This window comes from Balaenoptera physalus (genome assembly GCF_965194825.1).
Source record: "Balaenoptera physalus genome assembly, chromosome: 12".
Lineage (NCBI taxonomy): Eukaryota > Metazoa > Chordata > Mammalia > Artiodactyla > Balaenopteridae > Balaenoptera > Balaenoptera physalus.
The window spans coordinates 61,964,398-61,989,028 of record NC_138897.1 but is presented as its reverse complement, the minus strand read 5'-3'; the positions used below and the strand labels follow the sequence as shown (position 1 = coordinate 61,989,028).

The 24,631-nt window shown below is 41.5% G+C and overlaps 1 protein-coding gene and 1 long non-coding RNA gene across 23 annotated transcripts in view; one reads left to right on the top strand and one right to left on the bottom strand.

The window, feature by feature from the left end:
* The window catches only part of DLGAP1 (DLG associated protein 1), an 850,590-nt gene that overhangs the window by 737,617 nt on the left and 88,342 nt on the right, over positions 1–24,631 (top strand). For 12 of the 22 annotated variants that reach the window (XM_082418629.1, XM_082418618.1, XM_082418633.1 and 9 more), the window contains one exon: positions 5,703–5,732. The exons of the other annotated variants lie outside the window; for them this stretch is intronic. In XM_082418629.1, coding sequence (XP_082274755.1) covers positions 5,703–5,732 — 30 coding nt within the window. The remainder of the gene's footprint in view (positions 1–5,702; positions 5,733–24,631) is intronic. 22 annotated transcript variants of the gene reach the window in all.
* LOC309640256 overlaps positions 13,224–24,631 on the bottom strand; it is a 40,314-nt gene continuing 28,906 nt past the window's right edge. Inside the window, exon 6 of the long non-coding RNA XR_014252117.1 lies at positions 13,224–24,532. This is a non-coding gene — a long non-coding RNA (uncharacterized lncRNA). The remainder of the gene's footprint in view (positions 24,533–24,631) is intronic.

Sequence of the window (24,631 nt, the reverse complement as noted above, 5' to 3'; positions counted from 1 at the left end):
ACTCTCTTCCTGTCTTGTAAATGGACACCTTGCTGTGTGCTCACAGGGCCTTTCCTCAGTGCATACATGTGGAGAGGGAGAGCAATATATTTCTCTTCCTCTTCTTTCAAGGGCACTAATCCCATCATGGGAGCCCCACCCTCATGACCTTATCTAGACCTAAGTAACTGCCAAAGGCCCTATCTCCAAATGCCATCACATTAGGGGTTAGTTAGGGCGTCGTCAACGTATGAATTTGGGGAAGAGGCGAGGGGAACACAATTTAGTCCTTAGTACATAAGAAATGGCATTTGCCACTGAATAATCTTCTCAGCCTATTTCCTGCCCATAGACGTTTGGGGGTTTTAAAGACTCTTCCACTTTGAGCTACCTCTGCCCATTTTTATCCAAGCTGATAATGTGTACACTAATACACTCCTCTTGAAATCTTTGTGGGCCTCCTATGAATCTTATTAGACTTCACTCTGTTAGACAAAACACACATCCACAATTCTCCTCAAGACAATCCCTTCTTTGGCCTGGGCTCAGAGTCAGGGTGCCGTGGGAAAACACCCTTAGGATTCTTAGAAGAATTTTTGTCTCTTTTAGAAGCTTGAGGCACACTTAAGTCTTTCTGAAGGCATAAAAAAGGGTCTTATGGCCACACCCTTGAGATGATCTCCACCATCAGTCAATTTCTAAGTTGAGAGCCTCTTGCCTTTGAAAAACCTAGGAATGTGAAACCGTTTTATCTTTTTTTAAACCAACAAGTACTAGCTCTATATATTTCTTCTAAATTTTGCTTGAAAACTGAACAGTTCCTTTCTTTAACTCATCTTTCTTTATACATTATCATATGCAACTTTTTTTAAAGAACCAACTGGCACTTTAAGCATTCTACCTGCAAATCTCCTTACTAAAATCTATGAATTCATCAGGTATTTTTTTATTTTCCATGTTACTACAGGTGACAACGTTGCCAAGCATCCTGTCTCTACATCAGAAGAGTTGCCTTTTTCTCTAGTCTCCCAGTTTGGGAGGACGGTGGCAATTTTTCCCTGTCCTCCTAGCTTTCACCAGCAGTCTCCTCAAGGCCTTCTAGCTTCTTCCCTCAGCTGATGTTGTTTGTCAGAATGTCTAAACCTGGTCTCTCCATCACAGCAGTCTTAGGACTTCCAACCTGGTATGTCAGGGTTTCCAGAGACAGAAAAAAGAGGCTGCCTGTTTCATAAAGCCTGGGCACAGACATTGGGAGAGCATCACTTCCACTGTACTTTAATGGTCAAAGCAGTCTCAGAGCTGGCTCTGATTCAAGAAGAGGGGACATAGCCCACATCTCTCTATGGGAGGTGTATGGAAGAATTTGTGACCATTTTTATTCCACTACGGGTGACATCATGTAGGGCTTTGCAAGTCATGTTAAGGTTTTTGAATAAAGGCTTTTATCTTAAAAGTAATGAAAAGCCATTTAAGAATTTTAAAAGGGAGAGGATATCACATAATTGGACTTGCCTTTTGAAAAGATCACTCCAGCTGCAGTATAAGAATGCACTGGGGGACTTCCTTGATGGTCCAGTGGTTAAAACTCCGTGCTTCCAATGCAGGGGGCACAGGGTTCAATCCCTGTTCGGGGGAACTGAGATCCCACATGCCACAAGGCACGGCCAAAAAAAAGAATGCATTGGAAGAAGGTTATTAAAATCAGAATGGCTCTTTCTTAGTTCCTCTTTCTCAATCCATATCTTATCATACAGATTCCTGTGAACATTACCACGGCAATTTGGCCTGGGGTAATGACAGTAGAGGCAAGAAAACTGCAGATTCTAGAGATATTTGGATATAAAATCAATTAGCTAATACTCCTTGAAGTCCACTTAGGGCATAATCTTGCTTCCAACCCTAACCCTAACCATAGCCCTAACCCTAACCCTAACCCTAAACCTAACATTGCTAAACTTACTTCTTGGGAACTTTGTACATTATAATCCTGAAACCTAATCTCTACTGTAATTTATGTATATTAACTCCACACATCAATGTTCACTAATCTCCATGAAGACCAGCCTCTGAATAGAAATAGTCAGTGGTCAACAGAATAAAATCTAGGATTCTGCTCAATGATATCCACAATTAAGATAACCTGTTTGAATTACACTTGCTGGGATTGATCAGATTTTCTTTTAAGACACCTGGAAACACTTGGGAATTATCACTTATTCGTTTGATAAATATTGATTAAGTATGTACTATATGCCAGGCATTGTTCTGGTCAAGGGAGTTACAGCAGCAAGCAAGAAAGACCCGGTTCCTGTTCTCATTCTGCTTACGTTCTAATGAGGAAGAACAGCCCAAAACAAAGAACCAAATAATAAATCAATGAGATAATTTTTAAGTAGTGATAACTGCTATAAAAAAAAAATAAAAGAGAGAGATGGGCCAGAGAATTCTTACTGAGACTGCTCTAAATACAGTAATCAAGGAAGGATTCTTCGAGAAAGTGACATTTGAAGTAAAAGCTGAATGAAGAGAAAGAGCTAGCTGTGGGAAGATATAGCAGTTTGGGGGAGAGCATTCAGGCCGGAGGGAGCAGCAAGTAGGGGTGGAGGGGGGACAAAAAGGAATTAGCACTGCAAAGTACAGAGAGAAAACCAAGTGGCTAAAGCATTTGAGTGAGGGAGAAAGTCACCTGAAATGAAGTAGAAGAAATAAGAAAATAAGCAGGAATACATCACATAGGGCCTCAATGGCCAGGGTTAAAAATCTGACGAGTATTTTAACAACACTGAGATGTCATTGCAGGGTTTTAGTGAGCCCTAGCCATTCACACTTTAGCATGAATTATTTTAACCTGACCCTTTCTCCTAAGAATTACTTTAGATCAACTGAGGTGAGTCATTAGGTGGAAAAAACATTTCGGTAGACTATGAAGATTTAAATGGGGGAGAGGGGATGGGTAGGCTCCACTGTGTGTATATATACATATACGTATGTGTTCTGGCTCACCCGGAATTCTAGGCAATGTCAATGTCAGCCAGTCACCAGCTAATGTCTACTGTGTGTCCTAGAAGTCAGCAGTGCTACATGTAGCTTTTCAGCACCAACATCAATCATTTCTTAAATATTCATATTTTTTTAATATTTCTATTTTAAGATAAAGGAAATATCTTCTCATTCTATAACTTTTTGTATGATGTTAATATTAGCTACCTAACCAGATTTAGCCAATTCTAGATTTTCACTATAACATAGTTAACCTTGCAATATAAAAGCCTATCCTGCTATAGGGAAAAGCTTGATTTGGGGTTCAAAAAAATAAGAGAAGTACATATGGAGTAACAAATCACTAATGTTTTTGTTAAAATAATGTTTACAATTAGAGTTCTAAAGTCCGAATTTTGTTTTTTAATGGACCTTTTTATCCCTTACTCTATAAATGCATTCCTGGGCTCCCACCCACCACCACCCACATCTCCCATAAGAAATTCTTTAGACTTTCTTGCTTTACTTGCATCAAGCCTGTTTCTACACACTGATTAGATCGCACTGTTGTCCTTTCATCTGAGTGACAGTTGCTGACACCATAGTTGAGCACAAAAATAAATATGGCTGGAAAAAAAAAATCAATATTCTGACCTGGCTTCCTGCATAAAGATTCCACAGTTTAAAAAAGACAGGATCATTGCTTACTAAGCCAATGACTCATACCTCTTGGCATGGTTGCCTGACCAAAAGAATGCCAAAACCGTTTAGCTTGTGTTCTTAGTTGATGGTCAATGAACTGTTATTTCCAAGGTGACCTATGTATAGTATATTTTTGCATATGACAGGTTTAAGAGGTTGTGAAATTACTGGCAAAATAATAGTAAATGCTCAGCTTATTCACATTTGGCTTGTTTGGTTAAATTACAACCCCTTTTGTGAATATCTCAGAAAGTATTTGGAAGGTCAAGATTTTCTTCTCTGGGCCTGAGTAGAAAGAAACATCAGTTATGGCCATGGTGTGCCAGACCTGGTTCATACCAGCTGGCAAGAGCCAATTGTTACATTGTCAGGAATTTTCTAAGTCCATTATTAAACATAGCCATTATTACAAATCAAATTAGACAAACTTCCAATTATAATTATGTTAAAAAACGAAGGTAATAAATACCTAAAACTCTTTACTTCCTAATAGTTTGACTACATTTTACTGTCCATGCTCTTGGGGTTCTTTATGTCTCCTGTGCGTGTGTGGTGAAATACTACATGATGGTTTTGCTACCACCCATCTCTTCCCAAAGCCACGTTTGGTGACATCAAAGCTGGTACCTCGACATAGGCCTTAGTGGGAGTATTTACATAGTGTTGATGTTGAAAGAGTTTTAATTTAATGAAAATAATTTATACAAAAGTGAAAAATAGTTTAACAGCAGATCACATAAAAGATATAATGATAATGAATTTATTGGGAAAAGAGCAAACTGGGATGAAATTCAGTGCATGATTTTGTCAAATCATGATTGATTTGCTGGCTATGAATACAAGAGTTTGGCCCAAATCAACAAAAGTATTCTGTGAGACTCTATTGGCTATATGGAACTTGCAATAAAGAAGACGGTATATTTTATTATTATGTATAGTTTGTGTACATCATTTATATCAGTAAAACTCATAATATATACACATAATACAGGCACACTTTTTCCTCTGGAGAGTTCCTTGTTAAACATTGACCAGACATTACTGGTTCCACAGGAAAGATGAAATTCAACTGGTAACTTAAAAGCAGTTTTTTTCAGAAAGTTATAAAGGAGAGCGAGTTTGTCTCTTTGTGAACATAATCTGTTAAAATCAGTGTGTGTTCAAGCTGATAGCAGTTCGGTTTACCAGTAATGAAAAAGGGTTTTGTTCCCATTTTTCATTTAAGACTCCTCCTGTTTGCAAGACAACCAGAATTTCAACCCAATGAAACTGTAGACTTTTTTTTTTCAGCCTAAGGTATCATGGCTATCACATAGGGTTTGGAAAATATTGTTTATTTATAATTATGACTTATAAAAAAAAACTTTCAAAATCAAACTATTGGACCAGGTCTAATTTAGTTTAGTATTTTCACCTTTCAATTCACCAAAAAGGCACATGAATATCCAGTCAAGGGTAGTGTCTATTTGCTTCATGAAAAATTTGACAAGCTCAACCCCTCCACTGACCTGCAGTGGATGGGAACACTGAACACAGGAGACCAGAAATGGCCTCTGGTCCAACCACCCCAGAAAAGGAAGTTGCCAGATCACACCATGATTTTTGACCACCTATTATGTATTTAACAGAAACCCTGTCCCAACACGTATCAAATGATCTCTAAACACAATTTAAGTAGGAAATATTAGACCTTGGTGTCTTTTTGAGTGAAGTTTTATCAATCCATCATCCAGCATGATTTATCTACAGACACAGTCGTTCAGACTATTGAGACTTGGCCTTTGTTTCATCCAAACACACGTCAGATCCCTTATTTAAGTGAAAAACGCTCCCAAATGGTACTAGTGGGGAGATGAAGACACTCATGAGGTCTAATCAACGACTGAAAATTACTTCGTTTCTGAAGTTGATATCTGTTTACTTGAATTCTCAAAAAGCCAGGAAAAAAAAAATGCAGATCTGAAGCATGTATGTATTGTGAGAAACCTGGCAAAGGTAATTTGGATCCATTCTATAACTGCCACTTTTTGTTTTTATTCAAGGTGTCATAAAACTGAGTTCTGCAGTTGAAGGTACGTTTTTACAACCACAAAATCAATAACGTTTTGCTTCGAGGTTGCACCGCGTGGCTTTGTAGCTACACCGCTTCTGTGGCCGTGGTGTCTGAAGCCATGTTCTAATTGCCAGCTACCGCCATTCCATCTGTGTTTCTCCTCGTCCTGGTCCCTTTATGCCACGCGTCTCTCAGCGCCCCCATGAGTGGCCTTAACACTGACCCCAGAGGCAGCATTGATGAGAGCAAATGTGTTTGGTTCTGTCCCTGATGGGATGGTCTCGGGCCCAGTGCTCCTTAGAGAGCCCCTCCCTCTGCAGCATACTTATCTGAGGCTGGACCTTGAGTCTTGTCAGGAACCTTGCCCCCCTTCTTTCAGTAGGACCTTTTCTAGAGGGTTTTGGTCCCTTATCCCAACGTAGCAGACATGTTTGCCCAGGATGTCTGCAGGCATGGAGTCATTATAGCTTCCTGATGAGAAAATTAAGTGGTGAAGGCATTTGCCAGTCTCCAAACACGAGGTACCACCCAGGAGGTATTGCAAGAACCAGCTTCCTTGAGTGTCACCCATGTCACCCACACCGGGCAGTCTCCTGGAATTGTGCATTCGAGAAACTGAGAAGAAAATGAAAAGGGATTTAAAGAAAAAGGAGGGTAGGTGGGGGAGAGAAGACACAGCCGTGTTTCACTGAGTAACCCCCAAAATGATGTTAAAAACACCTCATTGTTTGAAATGACTTACTAGTTATTGGTATAAAATTGACCATCTTTCCCTCAGAGGAGCCTACATTTCGCAAGTAGGGAATGTGTCATTTTCTCTCTTTGTGAGTGTCTGTTTGTTGTGGGGTGTGTGTGTGTGTGTGTTCTCGTTTATTGGGGATTTGTCAGTCATGCTTTGGAGGGTTCTTCATCCCCACTTAATCAGGGGAGGCTCCTTGGAAGAGGTGGCGGGCTTTAAGGTGAGTTTTCAAATTTCAGAAGAGATGTGGCTTCACGAATGGGCAACGCATGGAGGTGGGGAGCGGGAAAGTGCCACGGGGGTTGGAGTGGTGAGACCACCTGCTAGACTCAAGCAAAAGGACCGTGTGGGCTGGAGTTGGTAGGTTGGGAGATGAGAGAGGGACTCAGGAATGTCCCCACGGGGCTGGCACATCCAAAGCGGGGGGTTCTGTCCTTTTAGGGGATTTAGTACCATCATATTTTGCAAAACACATTAAAAAGGCAATAATTCTGACATTCACGGCAGAAAGTGCACTGCTCTCTCAAGTAAGGAAGGGACCGGGAGATGGTGCAGGCAGTGGCGTTTCAGGGTCAAGAGAGGAGCTAAACAATGTCCCTCAAGGAACGAGGGAGGGCACAGTGCATGTGTCAGGCCCCTGCAAGGCCAAGCAGGGATTCAAGGTTCCTCTGCACGGAAACACGGAATTTTATTGAGAGAGGATCCAAACCTCACCCTGGCTAACAAAACAGAAGACACAGCAACGAAAGCAAGCAGGACCATGAGAATGACTTTGCCTGTGGAAACTCCCAGTGGCAAGTCAAGCCGTGTTTCAGTTAATTATCTGTAGAATTCCAGATAACAGTGGGTCCACACTGGGCTGTGTGGATGTGTTATCGAGGAATGGCTTTGAAGTCAGAGCTTTTAACATTGCCTGCTTGGCCTAAGCACAGTATTCCACTTACAACAGAAGGATGGAAAAACACATTTTTTAAAAAGCCAGAAAGCCAAGAGAACATTAGATAATGTAAAAACTATTGTTCTGCTAGAACAATGGCCCCGTCATCATTTTGCTCGTAACTATGGTTACTCCTGGTCGCATCTGAACCCCCCAAACAGGTTTATGGTCTTCAGAGAAAAAGAAGAGTGAGGAAAAAGAAGGGCAGGGAGCAGAATGACTGCCTGGGGCTTTTTCAGGAGCACCTTCATCACTCTGAGTGCCTGGGGCTCACAGGGAGTGGCCGTGGGTACCAGAGGTCAGGACTACTTGGACTGCTGCTTGAGCATCTTTTTGGCAGCTTCTTGGCTGGGGGCTGTAGTAGCTTGAAGGCTTGGGAGCATGCTGTGTTGTAGCTGTGTTAGAACCTGTGTGTCTGGGGGCCCCCGGGGCGCCGTTGTTGAGTGGAGGGGGTGTTCCACGCATGCGCTCTCCGTGCATCTGGAAGGGGAGAGTTTGACAAGCATGATTTGTGGGATGTACATTGGACACTGTTGTCTCGATTCGAAATCAAACCTCAGATGGTGGTGCTTGTGAATGCTTAGCTCTTTACTGGCTATTTTCCACCTGCGGAATGGACTCAAGGCGGCTTCTACAGCTTATGAAGGCAAGAAATATGCAAATCAGTGGACGGCATTCACTGCCAGAAATGAAACCTATTTCCTTTTCTTTAAAAATGACTCTGTTCTGGATTATCCTAGAACTCTGAAAATGGCACTAAGGTTTTAGGTAGGTTATCCTTTTCTTTTTCTCTTCTTTTTAAGGAAAAACAATTGTCAAATCATAAGAGAACGTCAACAAAGATTCCACGTGCTACTTCCTACTGAGTATTTTTGTTACGCAGGTCTGTCCGTTCTCTTTTTCTGAAGCAGGGGTGCCCCCTTCAGCATTTTGCAGCTTCATGTAAGCTTCTAAAATCAGCAGAAAGGAAAAAGCTATTTATATCACGAGAATGGTAAGGTTAAAAGTGAATGGGCCTTTCACATTTTAAAGACTTAAAATTACGGTGAAAGAGAAACACACATCAATACTTTCTTTTGCAATGAAAAAATAGTTGAACAGGAAAAAATTTAGGTTTGAAAGAAATAATTGCAAAGTTTTGTTGCTAACACTGATGAGTTCTGGACTCTAATTTCAGATTGATAACCCCAAACTCAGAAAATTGGGGGGAATTCCCTGGGTGTGCAGTGGTTAGGACTCTGCGCTCACTGCCGAGGGCCCGGGTTCGATCCCTGGTCAGGGAACTAAGATCCCACAAGACACGTGGCCAAAAAAAAAAAAAAAAAAGAAAAGAAAAGAAAATTGGGGTAAGAGAGAAACATCCAGACAGCTAACTGGGGAGAAGGAGAGATAGTTGGGGCGATAGCAAGATTTCCATGACAGAATCTTCTAAATATTCCTCTTAAAAGGGATTTTCCCTCTTGAAATTGGAGCAGGAAGAGGCACATATTTCCACAAGTAGGACCAACGTACCAGCCTGTCCAAGCAAAATGAGAAGGGAGGTCATGGAAGCACTGAGTCATGCCTGAGTTAGAATCGCCCTGACATCCTGCAGGCATCTTTCCAGGGAGAGAGCAGGGGAGAGAGGGTTCAGCCCCAGCCAGAAGCTCCTTATCCGACTCCCAGCTCACTTGGGGCTGGGAGGCTGCAAGCCTGGAGGCTGAGGACAGGCCTTTGCAACTGATAACCAGGTGCACTCTGTGAGGAGACTTGCCTCAAAGGCGACTTGTTTATCCCTTGTAGGTAGGTGACAATCCGAAATTTCAAAATGATGTCAAATTCTTCTGAAAGCCTCTACGAGGGAATGAAGTTTGGCTTCTCTGGAAAAGTTCCATGTCTTTCAAAATGGGAACAGATGAGCCTCTAGGAAGAAATCTAAGAGGCGAGATGGTGACCCAAGCCCCCACTGTCGATGGCCCCTTTGGAGGGGAGGCTGGGTTTTCAGTTAACACCGGAGGTGACATTTTGATTGTGAATCCCGTGTCTCCATGAACAGCTTCGATTTCATAAACAAAAGCTCTGCTGGGCTTGTGGAGCTTTTGTTTTCCTTTTTTCTTCTTGTCACTTCATTTTATTTAGATAATTTTTTTCTTCCAGTGTTATTGAGATATAATTGACATACGGCACTCTATAAGCTTAAGGTGGACAGCGTAAGGATTTGATTTACGTACATCATGAAATGATCATCACAGTAAGTTAATGAACATCCATCATCTCATATAGTTAGAAAATAAAAAAATTTTCCTTGTGGTGAGAACTTTTAGGATTTACTCTCTTAATAACTTTCATATATAACATACAGCAGTGTTCATTATATTTATCATGTTGTACTTAACATCCTTAGTACTTATTTATCTTATAACTGCAAGTTTGTACCTTTTCATCACCTTCATCCAATTCCCCCCTCATAACCCCCCATCCCCGCTCCCCAACCCCTACCCCACCACCACCTCCCCACCTCTGATAACCACAAATCTGATTTCTTTTTCTTTGAGTTTGTTTTTGAAGTATAATTGACCTACAACACAATGTTAGTCCCTGGTGCACATCATGACTCAATATCTCTATACATTACAAAACGGTCACCACTAGATACTTCAAAAGTCTCTTTCTTCATGGTAATGACTTGTGTACCACAAACCCCACAGAGCAGGGCACTTAGGACTGTTGTCACATCCAAGGTGATGTTCTCTGTGGCCTCAAGGCCTCAGACCCAGTGAATGGAATGACTCCTCAAGAATAGGTAAAAATAAAATAAGGAAAAACGTGACTCAATCTTTGTTCCCATTTTCAAAATTTGCAACACCCACAGCTTCATGTCTGTATTGTAAATCTGTAAAAATAGAGCTGCTTTTCAGTTATGAAGAGTTGATCTGACCTTTCATGTGTATTGAGGAATGAGATAATTTTGCTTAAGAAATTCTGTTTTCCATAATATGACATGCAGTGTTTCCAAAAATGCCCCAGTCTCAGTCTGTTTGGGCTGCTATAACAAATTACCATAGATTGGGTGGTTTAAACAACAGAAATTTCTCTCTCACAGTTCTGGAGCCTGAAAGTCCAAGATCAAGTCCCTGGCAGGTTCCTTGTCTGGTGAGGGCCCCTTGCTGGGTTGCAGACAGCTGACTAGGGAGCTCTCTTGTGTCCCTTTCATAAGCGCACTAATCCCATTCACAAGGGCTCCTCCTTCATGACCTATTCACTTCCCAAGACCCCACCTCTTAATACCTTGGTGGTTAAGATTTCAACATATGAATTTTGGGGGGACATAAATATTAAGTCTGTAGCAACACCAAATGAATTTAACATTTAAAAAATATTTCAAATATATTGATATCATTCCCTCCCTAGATGAATTTTGTTCTTGTCATTGTATCTTTCTTTTTTTGAGCAAAGCCATATACGTGATACATCAGGTTAGACTGTGGTAGATCCATTAACAAATAGATAGCTGATGGGACCTCTTTCTAGTAATAAATTTAGGATGAAGATTCAATATGTTTACTACTGGAAATCAAAGCAAAACATCTTTACAGACCTTCAAGTCAGAGAGCTATAGAGATAAGGAAGGGCTGCCTCCAGGGAAAGAATCCCTCCCCGTTCAACCAGAGTGAAGGAGGGCAGTGTGTCAGGGATCTAAAAACAGAACATTGTAGAAACTGAAATCAAGACTCAAGAAAGTTGTTTCTGCAAAGACAACCAGACCCTCTGCCTGCAGGGCTAACCTGGACTCTGGATCAACTGTACTGAGCAATCAGGGTTCTCTCCTCAAATGTATTTTGCAGAGCATTGTTATACTTTTGGTGAAATTGTACTATTAAATAACAACGTCTCTGGGAAGAATGAGCACTGAGCTGAGAATTTACCAAGTAGCTTCCAAAAACTAGGACCCTCCTGAAATGGCAGAGATAGAGTCATGTGACCCATAAAATGGAAGTTGAATTTTGCCTAAATTGCAGTCTTTGTCGGGATGACCCTCACCTTGGGAAGAGTTCACCTCGGATAACCAGTGGCAGCATTTCAGAACTTTCTCACAGTCACCTTTTTATTTTGTGTTGTTTTCCTTTTTCCCCTTCTCTCCTTCCCTCTCCCTCCTCCTCTATTCCAGCTGCACTTCTGTTTCTGCTGTGTCACAGAAAGCAAAGTAGACGGCCCTTCAGGCAACAGAAGGCCAACCACTAACTGGATGGGTTTGGCAAGTAACTACTTGCCTAGTTATCCAATAAGATGGAGATCTCTATTGCCTGGGGCAGCTGAAAAGACCAAACAAGCTGATGTATGTAAAGGACTTAACCTAGTGTATGGTATACAGTAGGTGCTTCTAAGCTCTTGTTCTCTTCTCTACCTTTCCCTCTCTCTGCTGACTTCCCAAGCCGCCCTGCAGCCCTCCCTCTCGCCAGGGTCCAAAGATCTAGCCAACAAGTGATCACTTCCACTGGATTATATGGTGGCACACCGCTGAAAGTGTCATTTTTGGGCAAAGCCATAGAAAACAACCAGAATAAACCTTTGCTTCTCTGCTTTGAGAGAGTTTTGAGGGAAGCAGCTCCTCAGATGGGAATAGAGCTCCTTGATCACCTCACGGGAGCTCCGTGCCCAAGTGAACAGGGCTGGGGTCCAATTGCAACCCCACTTGGAGGTGTTCCCATCAGATGGGATCATTCCCTTACCTGCTCATCCAGCCCTGGGTGGGGTGGGGAGGAGAGGAAAGGTTTCAGCTGGTCCAACAAACAAAGTGTTAGGTAAACACTGATTTTATCAATATTAATAATGTTTTCTTATGAACTAGTTTATAAGGTCACAGTGTTCCTGAGTGTGCCATTTGTCAACACCAACCAAAAATATGGAAATTTTTGAATAAAGAAAACTAAAGAGACAACAATCACAGCCATCCAAAGAGCAGCCTTCTATAAATCTTTACATCTATAGCCAAAAACTAATAAAGTCTGTGCTGAATAAGCAGCCTTGAGCACCTAGCAAGAGATTAGCATAACTCAGAAGACAGTTTGCTTCCAAAGCACCAAAACATACCCTTCACCACCCTCCCTGGGGCAGGAAATAGAAATTTATAAATCCAAGGCAAGCTGTAAAGGAAAATCTGCCAGTTTAAGTCACTGATTTATTTCCTTGCTTTCCTTTTTGTTTTTTGAGAGAGTAAGTTTCAGTGCTTATGTGTTGACTATTTTTAGCAATCTTCTGGAATTTTTCAGTGTACACAAAGCTCTTACCTAAAAAAATAACCAACTCTATTATGCTGCATTAACAAGGCAGCTTTTAAGGACAGTGGTCTAATTTGCAGTCTTTGAAGTCAATTCAATAGTGATTTCAAAGCCACTTCTAGCATTTTGGTTCCAAATTTAGAAAATGGTCTTTACATTTTCAATCTAAAATTGTGGTCTGACCTTACTATTAATTTTGGAACACACCGTAATTTAGACAACTGCTGAAATCACTTAAGGCTTTGGTTTGGAGTATGAAGCTGGAAAATCACACCCTCTTAAATTACCCATCACATCCATTAAAATTAACTGTGAAATCAACTTGATGTTGATCCTGTGTGCATTTGGTATTCAACTCAGATGCTTACTTATCTAAATATTGCCACAGCTGTATATACAACGGTTTTGTTGAAGCCATTAATGCTTTAAGTTGGAAGAATACACATTATGACTTTAGTTTGGTTTCACTGAGGAAAAAGCCAAAGCATTTTTACAATAATACGTCAGTGAAATGCAAAATCAGATACCAGTCCCAAAAGCTTTGTGGATCTGAAATGTTTTGGAGATATGTATGGATTTTCAGGTGTTTCCTAGTTTTAACCAACATGTATGCTTCGGTGGAAACAGAAAGCTAATGGTTACAGCTCTCTTGAGTACAGTGTTTCTTGAACATATGCCTGTTACGAGATACAGAGGCAAGTTTAATTTCCTTTTAAGCCTTCTGTATACCATGGTTGATTTTATAGATGGCCTCCTCAAGTGTAAACTCCTAACACTGAGTTTGGAACACACTCTATTGGAGGAAAGTATTAAGCAGTATAAAGGACATTCCTAGGTTCAAACTTTGTCCCCATTAACTCCTTGGCTGTGTTGTAATCTGAAGCAAGTTACTCTCTCTGAATCACACTTTCCTCATCTATAAAATGGGCTTAAAAGTACTGAGCAATCCAGATGATTAAGAGGCCTAAATAAAATGAGATCCTGTTGAAGTACCTAGTAAAGTGTTTGGCACATAGGTATTCAATATATTTTAGATGTTTATATATATTGTTTTGTTACTGTCTTTATTTTTATTGCATTGGCTCAAAAACTGAATTCTCAAAATCAATGCTTCTACTTTTGCTTGATGTTATTTCATAAGTTTTTAAGAGTAATGATCGTGTGCCTAAGTAATTATGAATTTTTTGTTTTTACTAAATTGAATATAATTTTTTTGCACGTAACCTAATGGAAATCTAACCAAAGTTAGATAGAATCAAAATCACATGGTACTTAGGAAAAATGATCAGCATGTCTCCAAATATCCTTTACTCCACTGTTTTCCTTTCTTCATCTGGTTGTTAATGTGGTTTAAGTTTGGAGCATTTTTGTTTTGTTTTAATATTGCTTTGGAATAACATTACTCCAGTAAATGTTCCTCAGATTAAAAATAGAACACTTTAAAAAAATCACCCTAGAATGATTTAGAACATACCAGCCTTTTCAATATCCCAGCACTTGTAGAATATTATATTTATAAGGCACATTGAGGGAAAGAATTCAGCCTGCTTGAGGCCTATGGCAGCTGGCACAGAAAGACTTTATTTCCAAACATATTTTATTACTTTATTGTTCTTAACCTATTAAGACGAAATTAATAAAGTTATTAAATGCCTGCATTATGCCATGTCTCATACGAGGCCATGAGGAAAGACAGATGAACCAGACGTAGTTCTCCTATCTAGAAAAGGTGGCATCTATGGAAACAGATCATTACAATTTCATATAATAAAAATGGAGTAGTAGGAGTAGATTAAAGGAGTTACATGAACATAGAAGTCAGCCTGGGAACTCTGCCTGGGGATCAGAAAGATGCCCCAGCGAAAGACATACAGAAGGCAAAGCGGAAGCGGTGTATCTGCAGATGTCCTGAACCCCAGTGCAGACAGATCCCGGCCGACACCTCCAGGAATCAGATGCGGCCGCTCCCAGGCACGATCTTGCCAGATGGCAGGAGGGAGCGGCTGGGATCCTTAGAATGGGACACATATAAGTGAACATCCTCCAGAATGTGTGTCTACAGTGAGGAGCTCTGGTCTCCGTGATCCCACTGAGGACGGGGGTCTAGGTGCTAGTGGAAACAGCTCTCAGAGAACACTGAGCAAGCAGCCCTGTACCCTGGAGGTGAAGCTGTGAGTTTCCCCCGTGCACTTGGTTTTTGCCTTAGGCCAATCTTGTCCTCGACCTGCATGGAGCCTCACAGGCTCCTTTAGAAAATTCACCCTATATCATTTAAAATATACCACAATGATCCACATCCCCTGTTTTCGGTTGTTGTTTTGTGGTTTGTTGTTGGGTTTTTTTGTTGTTTTTGTTCGTTTGTTTGGTCGGTTGGTTGGTTGGTTTTTTTGGCCAAGCTGCACAGCTTGCGAGATCTCAGTTCCCTGGTGTGGACTGAACGCAGGCCACGGCAGTGAAAGCCTAGAATCCTAACCACTAGGCCACCAGGGATCTCCCAACATCCCCTTTAGATAAATTTGTCTTCTTTAAAAATCTTTTAAAGAATTTTTATCATTTTTTAATCTACGATTAAGTATGTAAAACTCATTCAGTTTATGATTAGCTATGATCCCTTGGTAATCATACATATTTAGTATGTATGAAAGTATTTTCAAATGTAATGGAATTTTGTGAATGGTAAGTTTAACAATTAGTGATGCTAACATAATGTTAGTTTATAATAACATTCAATTAAATTTTTATTAGTTTTGATTTTGCAATTGTTTAATCCATGGTTTAGCGCCAGTAACTTTTTTCAAGACTCAAATATTTTATATCCTCTTGAAAGGCTCATAAGCTGAGGCCTGGTGCCTCACAGGACATAATCATTGTAATAGCTGTTCTGTGCCCTTATGGGATTGCTGTGGGGTTAAGTGGGGTGAGGGACTGAAAGTACTTCTGAATTTAGAGTGAAATATAAATATTTGTTATCATGAATATATTGCTATGTATAGAAAATCAGTCTACTGTTGATACCACAGAGGAGAGTATATGTGTATATACATACATATATATATGTACTGTCTTATTTTTATGGAATAACTGCCCCTAGAAACTTGGTAATATACATTAATCATTATTTATTAATACATTTGTTATTTATAATTAGTAAAAATATATATGTATATATACACAGAGTAGTATTATCTATAAATACATTGCCTTACTTTTTCGGAACATCCGTGCAATCTTGTTTGCTGCCTTCATGAAGGATATGTTTCCCTATAGCATAGTTGTTCAGAGTTCAGTTCTAGAGTCTGACTGCCTAGGTTTGAATCCTGGCTTTCCTGCTTATTAGCTGTGTGACTGTGGGCAAGTTAACTAACTTCTCTGGACCTCTCTTGCCTCACTAAAAATTGGAGTGACAATAATAGTTAATGATTAAGTTGTTTAATCCATGATAAGTTCGTGGAACCGTGTATGTCACATCGTATGCACTCGATAAACGATGATGGTTGTAGTAAAAATAACATTAGCCCTACTAGGAATAAAGGAGGTGAGAACAATTCTCCAGCTAGGAGAGGTCTTTAATTTACACACACGGTATAGGAAGAACACAGGTGTGGACATACGTTCGGTTTCCATCACTGCTGTGTCCTCAGTGGAGAATGTAGTACAGGGACCACGACTGGGGGCTGACTAGCCCACCTCTCCACATGCTGAGTTCTCTGTGTGGGAACTTTGTCAGTTTCCATTACTTGTTCAAGCGAGGATTCATTTCAGCCCCAAGTCCAAGGGCTCACTGCTCTGTTTCCTGCCATGGCACGTCCTGACTTTCCTGGATGCTTTGAAGTGCTTTTGAAGATCACATTCTATTACCACACATCACAAAGAATTCTGGTTTTGATCCTGGGAGTGGGCCATACTGCATTGCTTGGCCCAGAAATCAAGGATTTCAGTGTGAGGTTTGGAGTAAGAGCCCGTGGCTTTGCAAACAAGGCGGCCTGGCTCTTAGCCCAGAGCAGGCCTTCAGCAGGACTTCATGCCAAGTTACCCTGTTTCTCTTGCTCTATACCTTTTTTTTTTTTCCCAGCAAATACTTATTAAGCATCTGTTGTCTGAAAGACACTATCATAAGAGCTGTGAGAGATACAAAAAAAAAAAAAAAAAAAATCATCGTGAACCTATCTCATTAGTCTAATCAACTTAAAAGACAAGTCTAGGGGACTTCCCTGGTGGTCCAGTGGTAAAGAATCCGCCTTACAATGCAGGGGACACAGGTTCGATCCCTGGTCGGGGAACTAAGATCCCGCATGCCGCGGGGCAACTAAGCCCACGAGCCACAACTACTGAGCTCGCGCACCTCAACAAGAGCCCACGTGCCGCCCACTACAGAGCCCACGCGCTCTGGAACCCATGAACCACAACTAGAGAGAGGAAAAATGCGCACGCCACTGCTAGAGAGAAGTCCGAGTGCCACAGAAAAAGATTCCGCATACCGCAACAAAGATCCCGCGTGCCACAACTAAGACCTGATGCAGCCAAAAATAAATAAAATAAACAAGTAAAAAAAAAAAAAAAAAAGCAAGTCTATGAATAGCAATAGTGGGAGTCAGTCAAATGATATATTGTATTTCTTTTATTCATCAAACTGATGTTTTATCATTATGTGCATTTGAGATTTAAGAGGCTTCCCGCCTGGGTCTCTATGGTAGATACCATATGCCAAGCTGGCTCTACAGGCATCACATCTGTGGGCAGATTTTAAGCAAAGGGGCCGCTTTACAAAATTCTATACAAAATTCTAGTCCTGTAACAGCCCATGACCTTGTGCTGTCTTCACAAAGCAGCACATTCATGTTCTTCCTTGCTTTTGTACGGGATCCTCTGGCCGCAGCCGAGAGCACTTAGGCCATGGGGGGACTTTTCTATTCGAAACCAATGGGTGTAGAAAGCTCTATCAGGAAACCGAAGGTTAGTTTTTTTGAGTTCTTGTGGCCTTATCATGGAAGATGGTCAGATAAAATAGATTAAACAAAATGAGACTTATTATACAACCATCGAGGCCCATCTAATATCCACTTTGATACCATAAATGGATGTGACAACTTTAGGACCTTGGTGAACTTTATGCTACAAACAGGCTCATTTAGAGCTGTTCCTCAGATAAAAATAGGACTCAGAGACTGATGGTATTAAGGACTGACGGAATCAAATGTTTCTGCTAAAAACAGCAAATATACAACACCTTGGGGGCTTAATATTATTCTTTAAATGTTCCTACTCTTAAAAATGTAAGATTAACAGACGAGTCATTGTGATCTTTATAAAGTATAAAATTATTCCATTAACAAGATGACATGCAAAGCAGTGAAATACACATTAATGTAGCTGAAAGAAGAATATGAAAGTATGAGATCAGGAGATGAAAGAAAAAAAAAAAGCTGCCCGGAAGAAAAACAAACAAAAAACCTAGAAATGATAGTGAAATACCAGTTGATTTATGAATGGAAAATATTAAAGGGCTAGCCCGATGGAAGGGTCACGTGGTAGCCTTCCTACCTACCATATTTGGAATTGGTCCTTACCAAAACTCTATTATATTAATATATTTTTGAAAGAACTAGAAAACATTTTTAAAAGCGTCATCAAAATCACAGATACAGGAAAGCGGCCCCGGAAGCAAAGCATGGCTACCTCTACCCAATAAGCTGAGCGTATTTCTACAGGGAGACAAGAGGAAAGACTTAGACAGAGACCTTTCTAGAATCTGCAGTTCATTCATTTTATTTCACCAGAGCGTGGCACTTAAAATGAGGAAGTGAAATTCCTTGATTAGCCTTTGCCTCTTTCTTGCTTTTTAACTATCCCTACAAATATCCGTAAACATATACACGCAAAATTACAAAACAGTAATAATAAGGACAGGGTACCCCAGCTGCCCATTAGGTAATCAGGCTCATTCTGAGGTCCTTTATCTGATAGTCTAGTTTTGTTCTTAGAGAAAGATCAGTTTCCTTAGAAAGACATATGAACTGGTTTAAGATGTGTAAAACTATCATTTTTAAAAAAATTCTACTGAGCCAAGTACTGTGGAGGTACAGGGTTAGAGATGGTCAAGACAGGGGGTCTGACGTCTTGGGAAGACAGAAATCCATAATCACAGTGCAGGGATGAGAGGTGTGTGAGGCATCTTCTAAGGGCTAAGAGGTCACAGGGATAGTGTGGATAATTCAGGAAGTTTTCACAGGAGAGCTGATAGCAGACAGGACACGTGAAAGATGAGTAGGAGTTTGCCAGGTAAAGAAAGGGAGGGTGGAAATTACAGGCAGAAGGAACAGTGTGTGTCAAGTCAAAGAGCAGGAAATATGTCAATTATATTATATTTGAAAAAAGGCGCCAATGCTGTATAGGGAGAGAATAGGAAGCAGCAGAAGAGAAAGGGTTAAGTTATAAGAATCCCAACAAGGGGTTTGGGTATCATCCTTTAGGAAGAGAAGAACCACTGAAGACCTTTCAGGCAGGGAATACAGTGATCAAGTTTGCCTCTTCAAGAGATAACTCAGAGGACAGTGTAGGTTTTGACTGGAGACAGAGAATCCTGTAATTATTAGGGAAGGCCTGTCAAGACCAAGGCAATCCATGAGATGGAGGAGATTGGATTCATGGAACTGATGACTATATAAACATACCTATGACAGAGGGGAATGTGGGGTTACAAATTGGATATTGCCAATTTCTTTATTTTTGAACGTTAGAATCAAATGTAAGGGGGTTCCATTAAGCAAAAAAGAGTTGGATTGAACATAAGAAAGTTGTTAACAGATAGCCAACTGCAAGATGAAGTTCTTAATCTGGGTCAATGAATGAACTTTAGAGAGTCCCTACAACCATCTGAAATTAAAATCACACTTTGTACATGTGTGCACATGTGAATTATTTCTGGAGAAGAGTGTCTATAGCTTTCAACAGATAATCTAAGGAGTCAATGACCCAAGATGTAAAACAACCTCTTCATTGCAAAATTTGTAGAATTGCAATTTCAATGAAGTTTTAGAAAACAGGGTTGAATACAGTTATGGATTGTGTTTCTAAACTTTTTTAAAAATCCATACCCCCTTTTGATATCCTATAGGTATATATACACAGTCACTCCTGGCGTAAACAACCTCCTTCCACTCTGAAAGGCTGATAGATTCTCCTAAGGGAAATATGCAAAGCATCCCCCTTCCCTGCCTCACCCCTCTCTTCCCCCTGCTCCACCACCCCAATCGCGCTGAGCGTCCTTCACAGTAGCACCCTCCGGCCAAAAAGATATGGTTAGGTTTCACTTTCTGTCACTGTAATATACAAACCAATAGATATTTCATTTTCCAAATTTAAAATGATGTTCTGATAGGGTTTCGCTTCTAGTAATATGACAGGATATATACACACGTATGCACACACACACATATATATATAAGCATACATATATATGCTTAAAAACACCAAAGATCTAATGAGTTAGTAAGGAGTTATTGGAAAGCAGGAAGTAGAAGAGGTAACCAAAACAGTAAAGGTGCTCCTACCCTGAGGGCATTTGCTGAATCAGGTTGATCATAAATTCAGGTTTTGATGGTCCCCTATAGTAGGAAGAAGCAGACAGACATTAAAGTCCAGAGCCTGCCCAAGGAGAAATCTAACAGGAAAACCCTATCCCATACAACATGCACCCCAAAAGCTTATACCCTATATAGGTAAGAATGAATCAGAATGTAACCATCTCCACATGAGACATTTCCCAACCCCAGCTCCAAGCGAAACAAAATATACATGCACAAAAAACTCCTGTGGTGGTACGAAGGCAAGGGATTATCCATTCATGAGAAGTTGTAACCATATATATACTTCTTTCATGCCCTTGGCCCAAATTCACATCAACTGAGCAAATCAAACGCCCTCAATCCATGAATAGTTCAAATGATAATCCTCTACAGAAAAAGGAATATTTTCCTAGGCCACAAATAGCTTTCCAAAATAATTCTCCAAGGAAAGTGATCTGTTCACTGTCAAAAATAACCAAATGGGGCTTCCCTGGTGATGCAGTGCTTAAGAATCCGCCTGCCAATGCAGGGGGCACGGGTTCGATCCTTGGTCTGGGAAGATCCCACATGCCACGGAGCAACTAAGCCCGTGCGCCACAACTACTGAGCCTGCACTCTAGAGTCCATAAGCCACAACTACTGAGCCCACGAGCCACAACTGCTGAAGCCCGTGCGCCTAGAGCCCATGCTCCGCAACAAGAGAAGCCACCGCAGTGAGAAGCCCACGCACCGCAACGAAGAGTAGCCCCCGCTCGCCGCAACTAGAGAAAGCCTGCATGCAGCAACGAAGACCCAACACAGCCAAAAATAAAAACAAACAAATAAATAAATTTATTTTTTTTTTAAATTGACTTTAAAAATAACCAAGCACACAAGGAAACAGGGCATCATGAGCAAGAAGAGAACAGACCTCCTGAGGATTAAGATGTTAGATTATTAGAATTGTTACAATACAGATATACATGCCATGTGTAAAGAAATAAAAGATAAGCTTTAGAAGATCTGCGGGGAAAAAAAACTATTTGTAAATGACTAGGCGATTCGAAAAAGTGTTACTTCTGCGATGGGAAGAGCTTTATCACGGGGAAAAGACGTATAGGGGGTGTGAACTGGGTGCTTCTGGGGTGCTGACAGCATTCTATATCTTGGCCTAGATGGTGGTTACAGGATGTTCATTTTGTAATTATTCTTTAAGAATATTATACACACAGAGAGAGAATATTTAACAAAATATTCTATTACAAGGCAAACTATGTTTTTTCAAATTACAAAAATAATCCCCCTCCACATCCCTCCCCCGACCCCCCAGGAGTCTGATATGCCCTCCTGTTGGAGAATCAACAGGATGACATTTAGGGCTATAGAGTATAGAGGAAGGACTGTAGAGATAGGGTATGAGGAACCACATGTGCTCCAGTGGCACCTTCTACCCCATGGGTCTATACTGGAGGGAGGAGCGTAGGGGAAGATTGACCAATGCTTGGGATCTGGTCAGTGTCTTCCCTGAGCTCTGATGCCTTATAATTTCTTTAATCTGTTCTTCTCAAGAGCATATGTAACCTAAAGTTTTAGTAATAACACACCAGAAAAATTTGGTTACAAAAAAAATTACTAACACTAATAAAATATTAGGGCTATTTTTATGAGACCATGACATTGTTTCAGAATTAAATGTTTGACAGCTTTCAAAACTGAATTCACATACCATGAAATCCACCCAATTTAAAGTATATAATTAGATTTTTTTTTTTTTTTTTTTTAGGATATTCACAGAGTTGTGCAACCATCACCCACAATCTAAGTTTGGAACATTTCCATCACCCCAATTAGTCACTCTCCACCCTCTGACCCCAAACCTAGGCAAGCACTAACTGACTTTCTGTCCCTCAGAATTAAAATGTACGCTTTTAGTTTAACTGCCTTAAAGCAAACTATTTTGTATTATGAATGCTTGAAATTGCCCCAAATCTAATCTCCTGAAAAGAATCGCTAACTCAGCCTATGACTGTTTTCTGTTGGGGGCAGTGTTTAAGTGGCGCTACCTTGGGGAACTGTGCAGATGCCGAGCATCTCCAGGGCAACATGCTTGACCTGAAGATGGTCTCTCCTCACCACTGTGACCCACTCACCCCCCAAACACACATGCAACCTCAAATAGGGTGTGATGATCAAAAATGCCAGCACAACTGCATGTAGGTCTTGGCCACCAAAGCTAGTAGGTGGCAATGTGCCCAAATCGTTACATAACCTCTGAATCGTTGTAAGATTTAACCGTCACAAAATCATTAGGCATGTACTGTAAAGATTTCCATGAACGGAGAGGCAAAGCCTGGTCGAAGTCGCTGCCAGGAGCCCCGAGGCAGTAGAGGCAGTGGTGTAACCGAATCAAACTTGGGTCCACTTGGCCGATGTAAAGCCAGTCTACTGACACCAAGTGGTGGTGAAGGAAAGTACAACATTTATCGTAAGGTGCCATACAAGGAGTTTGGGACAGCTAGTACTCAAAAAGCCTGAACTCCCCAGCAAAGCATTTTAAAGGCAAGGCGAGGGAGGGGCATCCCAACTTGTGTACAATTCTCTGATTGGTTGATGGTGAGGTAACAGGATGGTTAACAGTGTCAATCCTTAGGCACCAGTAGGTCTGGGGCTACATGCTCATGGTCATCAAGTAGTTAATTTCTTCCATTTGGTGGCATTTTAGCATCTGTAAAACAACTCAGGAAATGTGCATCAGATACCATTCTCTAGGTACTTCAGAGAGGAGCTACAGCTGAGGATGTGGGGAGGGGTCTGTCCCGGGAAGGCCCCGTAGGGTCCTGCTCGGTTCATAGGCTCTATGAGGCAGACACCAGGCAGATTCAAGGGCTCATCGCTTTGGTTCTTCCCTTTTGCAGGTTCTCTGAGTGGTGGGTAGACTTTGCTTCTCGGAACATCTGTGGGGGACCATCTATATGGGACCGTTATGTATTTTGTCTTTTAGGACAGGTGGGAGGGGCATTCAGTGAAATCCACCTGGGTCTTTGTGGTCTATTTCTTGGAGTTTAGATTATTTTGCTCTTGAGGTCCTATCTTAGTCTTATCAGGCTGCTCTCACAAAATATCATAGGCTGGAAAGCTTAAACAACAGACGTGTGTTTTCTCACAGTTTTGGAGGCTGGAAAGTCCAAGATCAAAATGCCAGCAGGGTAGATGTCTGGAGAAAGCTCCCCTCTTGGATTCTAGACACTGCCTTCTCACCCTGTCCTCAAATGGCCTTTCCATGTGAAGAGAGAGAAGGGGACAGAGAGAGGGAGACATCTCCCTGGTACCCTCTCTTCTTATAAGGGCACTAATCCCATCACCAGGGTCCCACCCTCTGCACCTCATCTAAGCCTAATTACCTCTCCATCTCCAAATACCAACACAACAGGGTTGAGCCTTCAACATATGAAGCCTCGGGGAAGGGGGTGCAGACATTCAGTCCATAACAGGTTCCCTTAGGTGCATAAGGTAATATTAGGACCAATCCCTCCCTTTAAACAGAACAAATAAGATAAAATTTGAATTAAAAGGGGGTGGGGTAGTCTTCATCTGTTAGTTTCCCCTATTCTTGTAAATAGTCTTTATCATGACCTGTTTATCATGAGCTGTTTCTGTGAAGGAAAAATAAACTGGACCTTCCCTTCTAAGAAAGTTACATCTTAACATTTGTGGGATTCAGGTACTAAGTGAACGGCTACCAAGTGCTTGCTGCTCAGAGAAAGTGACACGGCAGAAACCAGCCGCCAGCCTCGCCAAGCTGTTTCCTTTGACATTCCAGAGGCCCGCCCAGCCCTTCTGGTTTCGCGGAATGTTGTCCCTCGGTCATCACGGGGTGGCTGAGGAAAAACCCTGCAGCCTCCCCGGTGAGCTGGAATAAGACCTCATTCGCCAACAGGGACAGATACCCTGAGTGGCCCCCACGGAGCCCGACGCAAGCTCGGGGGCACAGTCACGGCGGCCAGTCCCCATGTGGCCCAGTGCGTGCAGAGTGTCCCAGACCCACTGCCCCAAAGGGACAGTTCACACCCGGGTCACCAAAGCCCACCGTCTCACAGAAGAGGTGGACGTGACCGGATCGCACAGACGAACATCCAACAGGCTCCGACAGGCTCAGTTTAGGCGGCACGAGAGAGGTGGGCGGAGGTGACTGGGGAGAGCCTGGTTCCTCTCAGCACTGGCGTTTTATCAATTGCATCTCAAATGCTGTCACTCACCCGGAAAGGTCCTAAAACACCCCTTGCTTCCGCTTTTGAAGCAGAGGGATGTAGCGGCAGCTGTCTGGGGGAGATGGGGCTGGGCCTGAGGGGGAGGAAGGAAAATTACCAGATGGGACTGGACCAGACGGAGGAAAGCAGGCAGTGAGGGAAGGTGGGAATATCTCCACTGATGTCCAGCCAG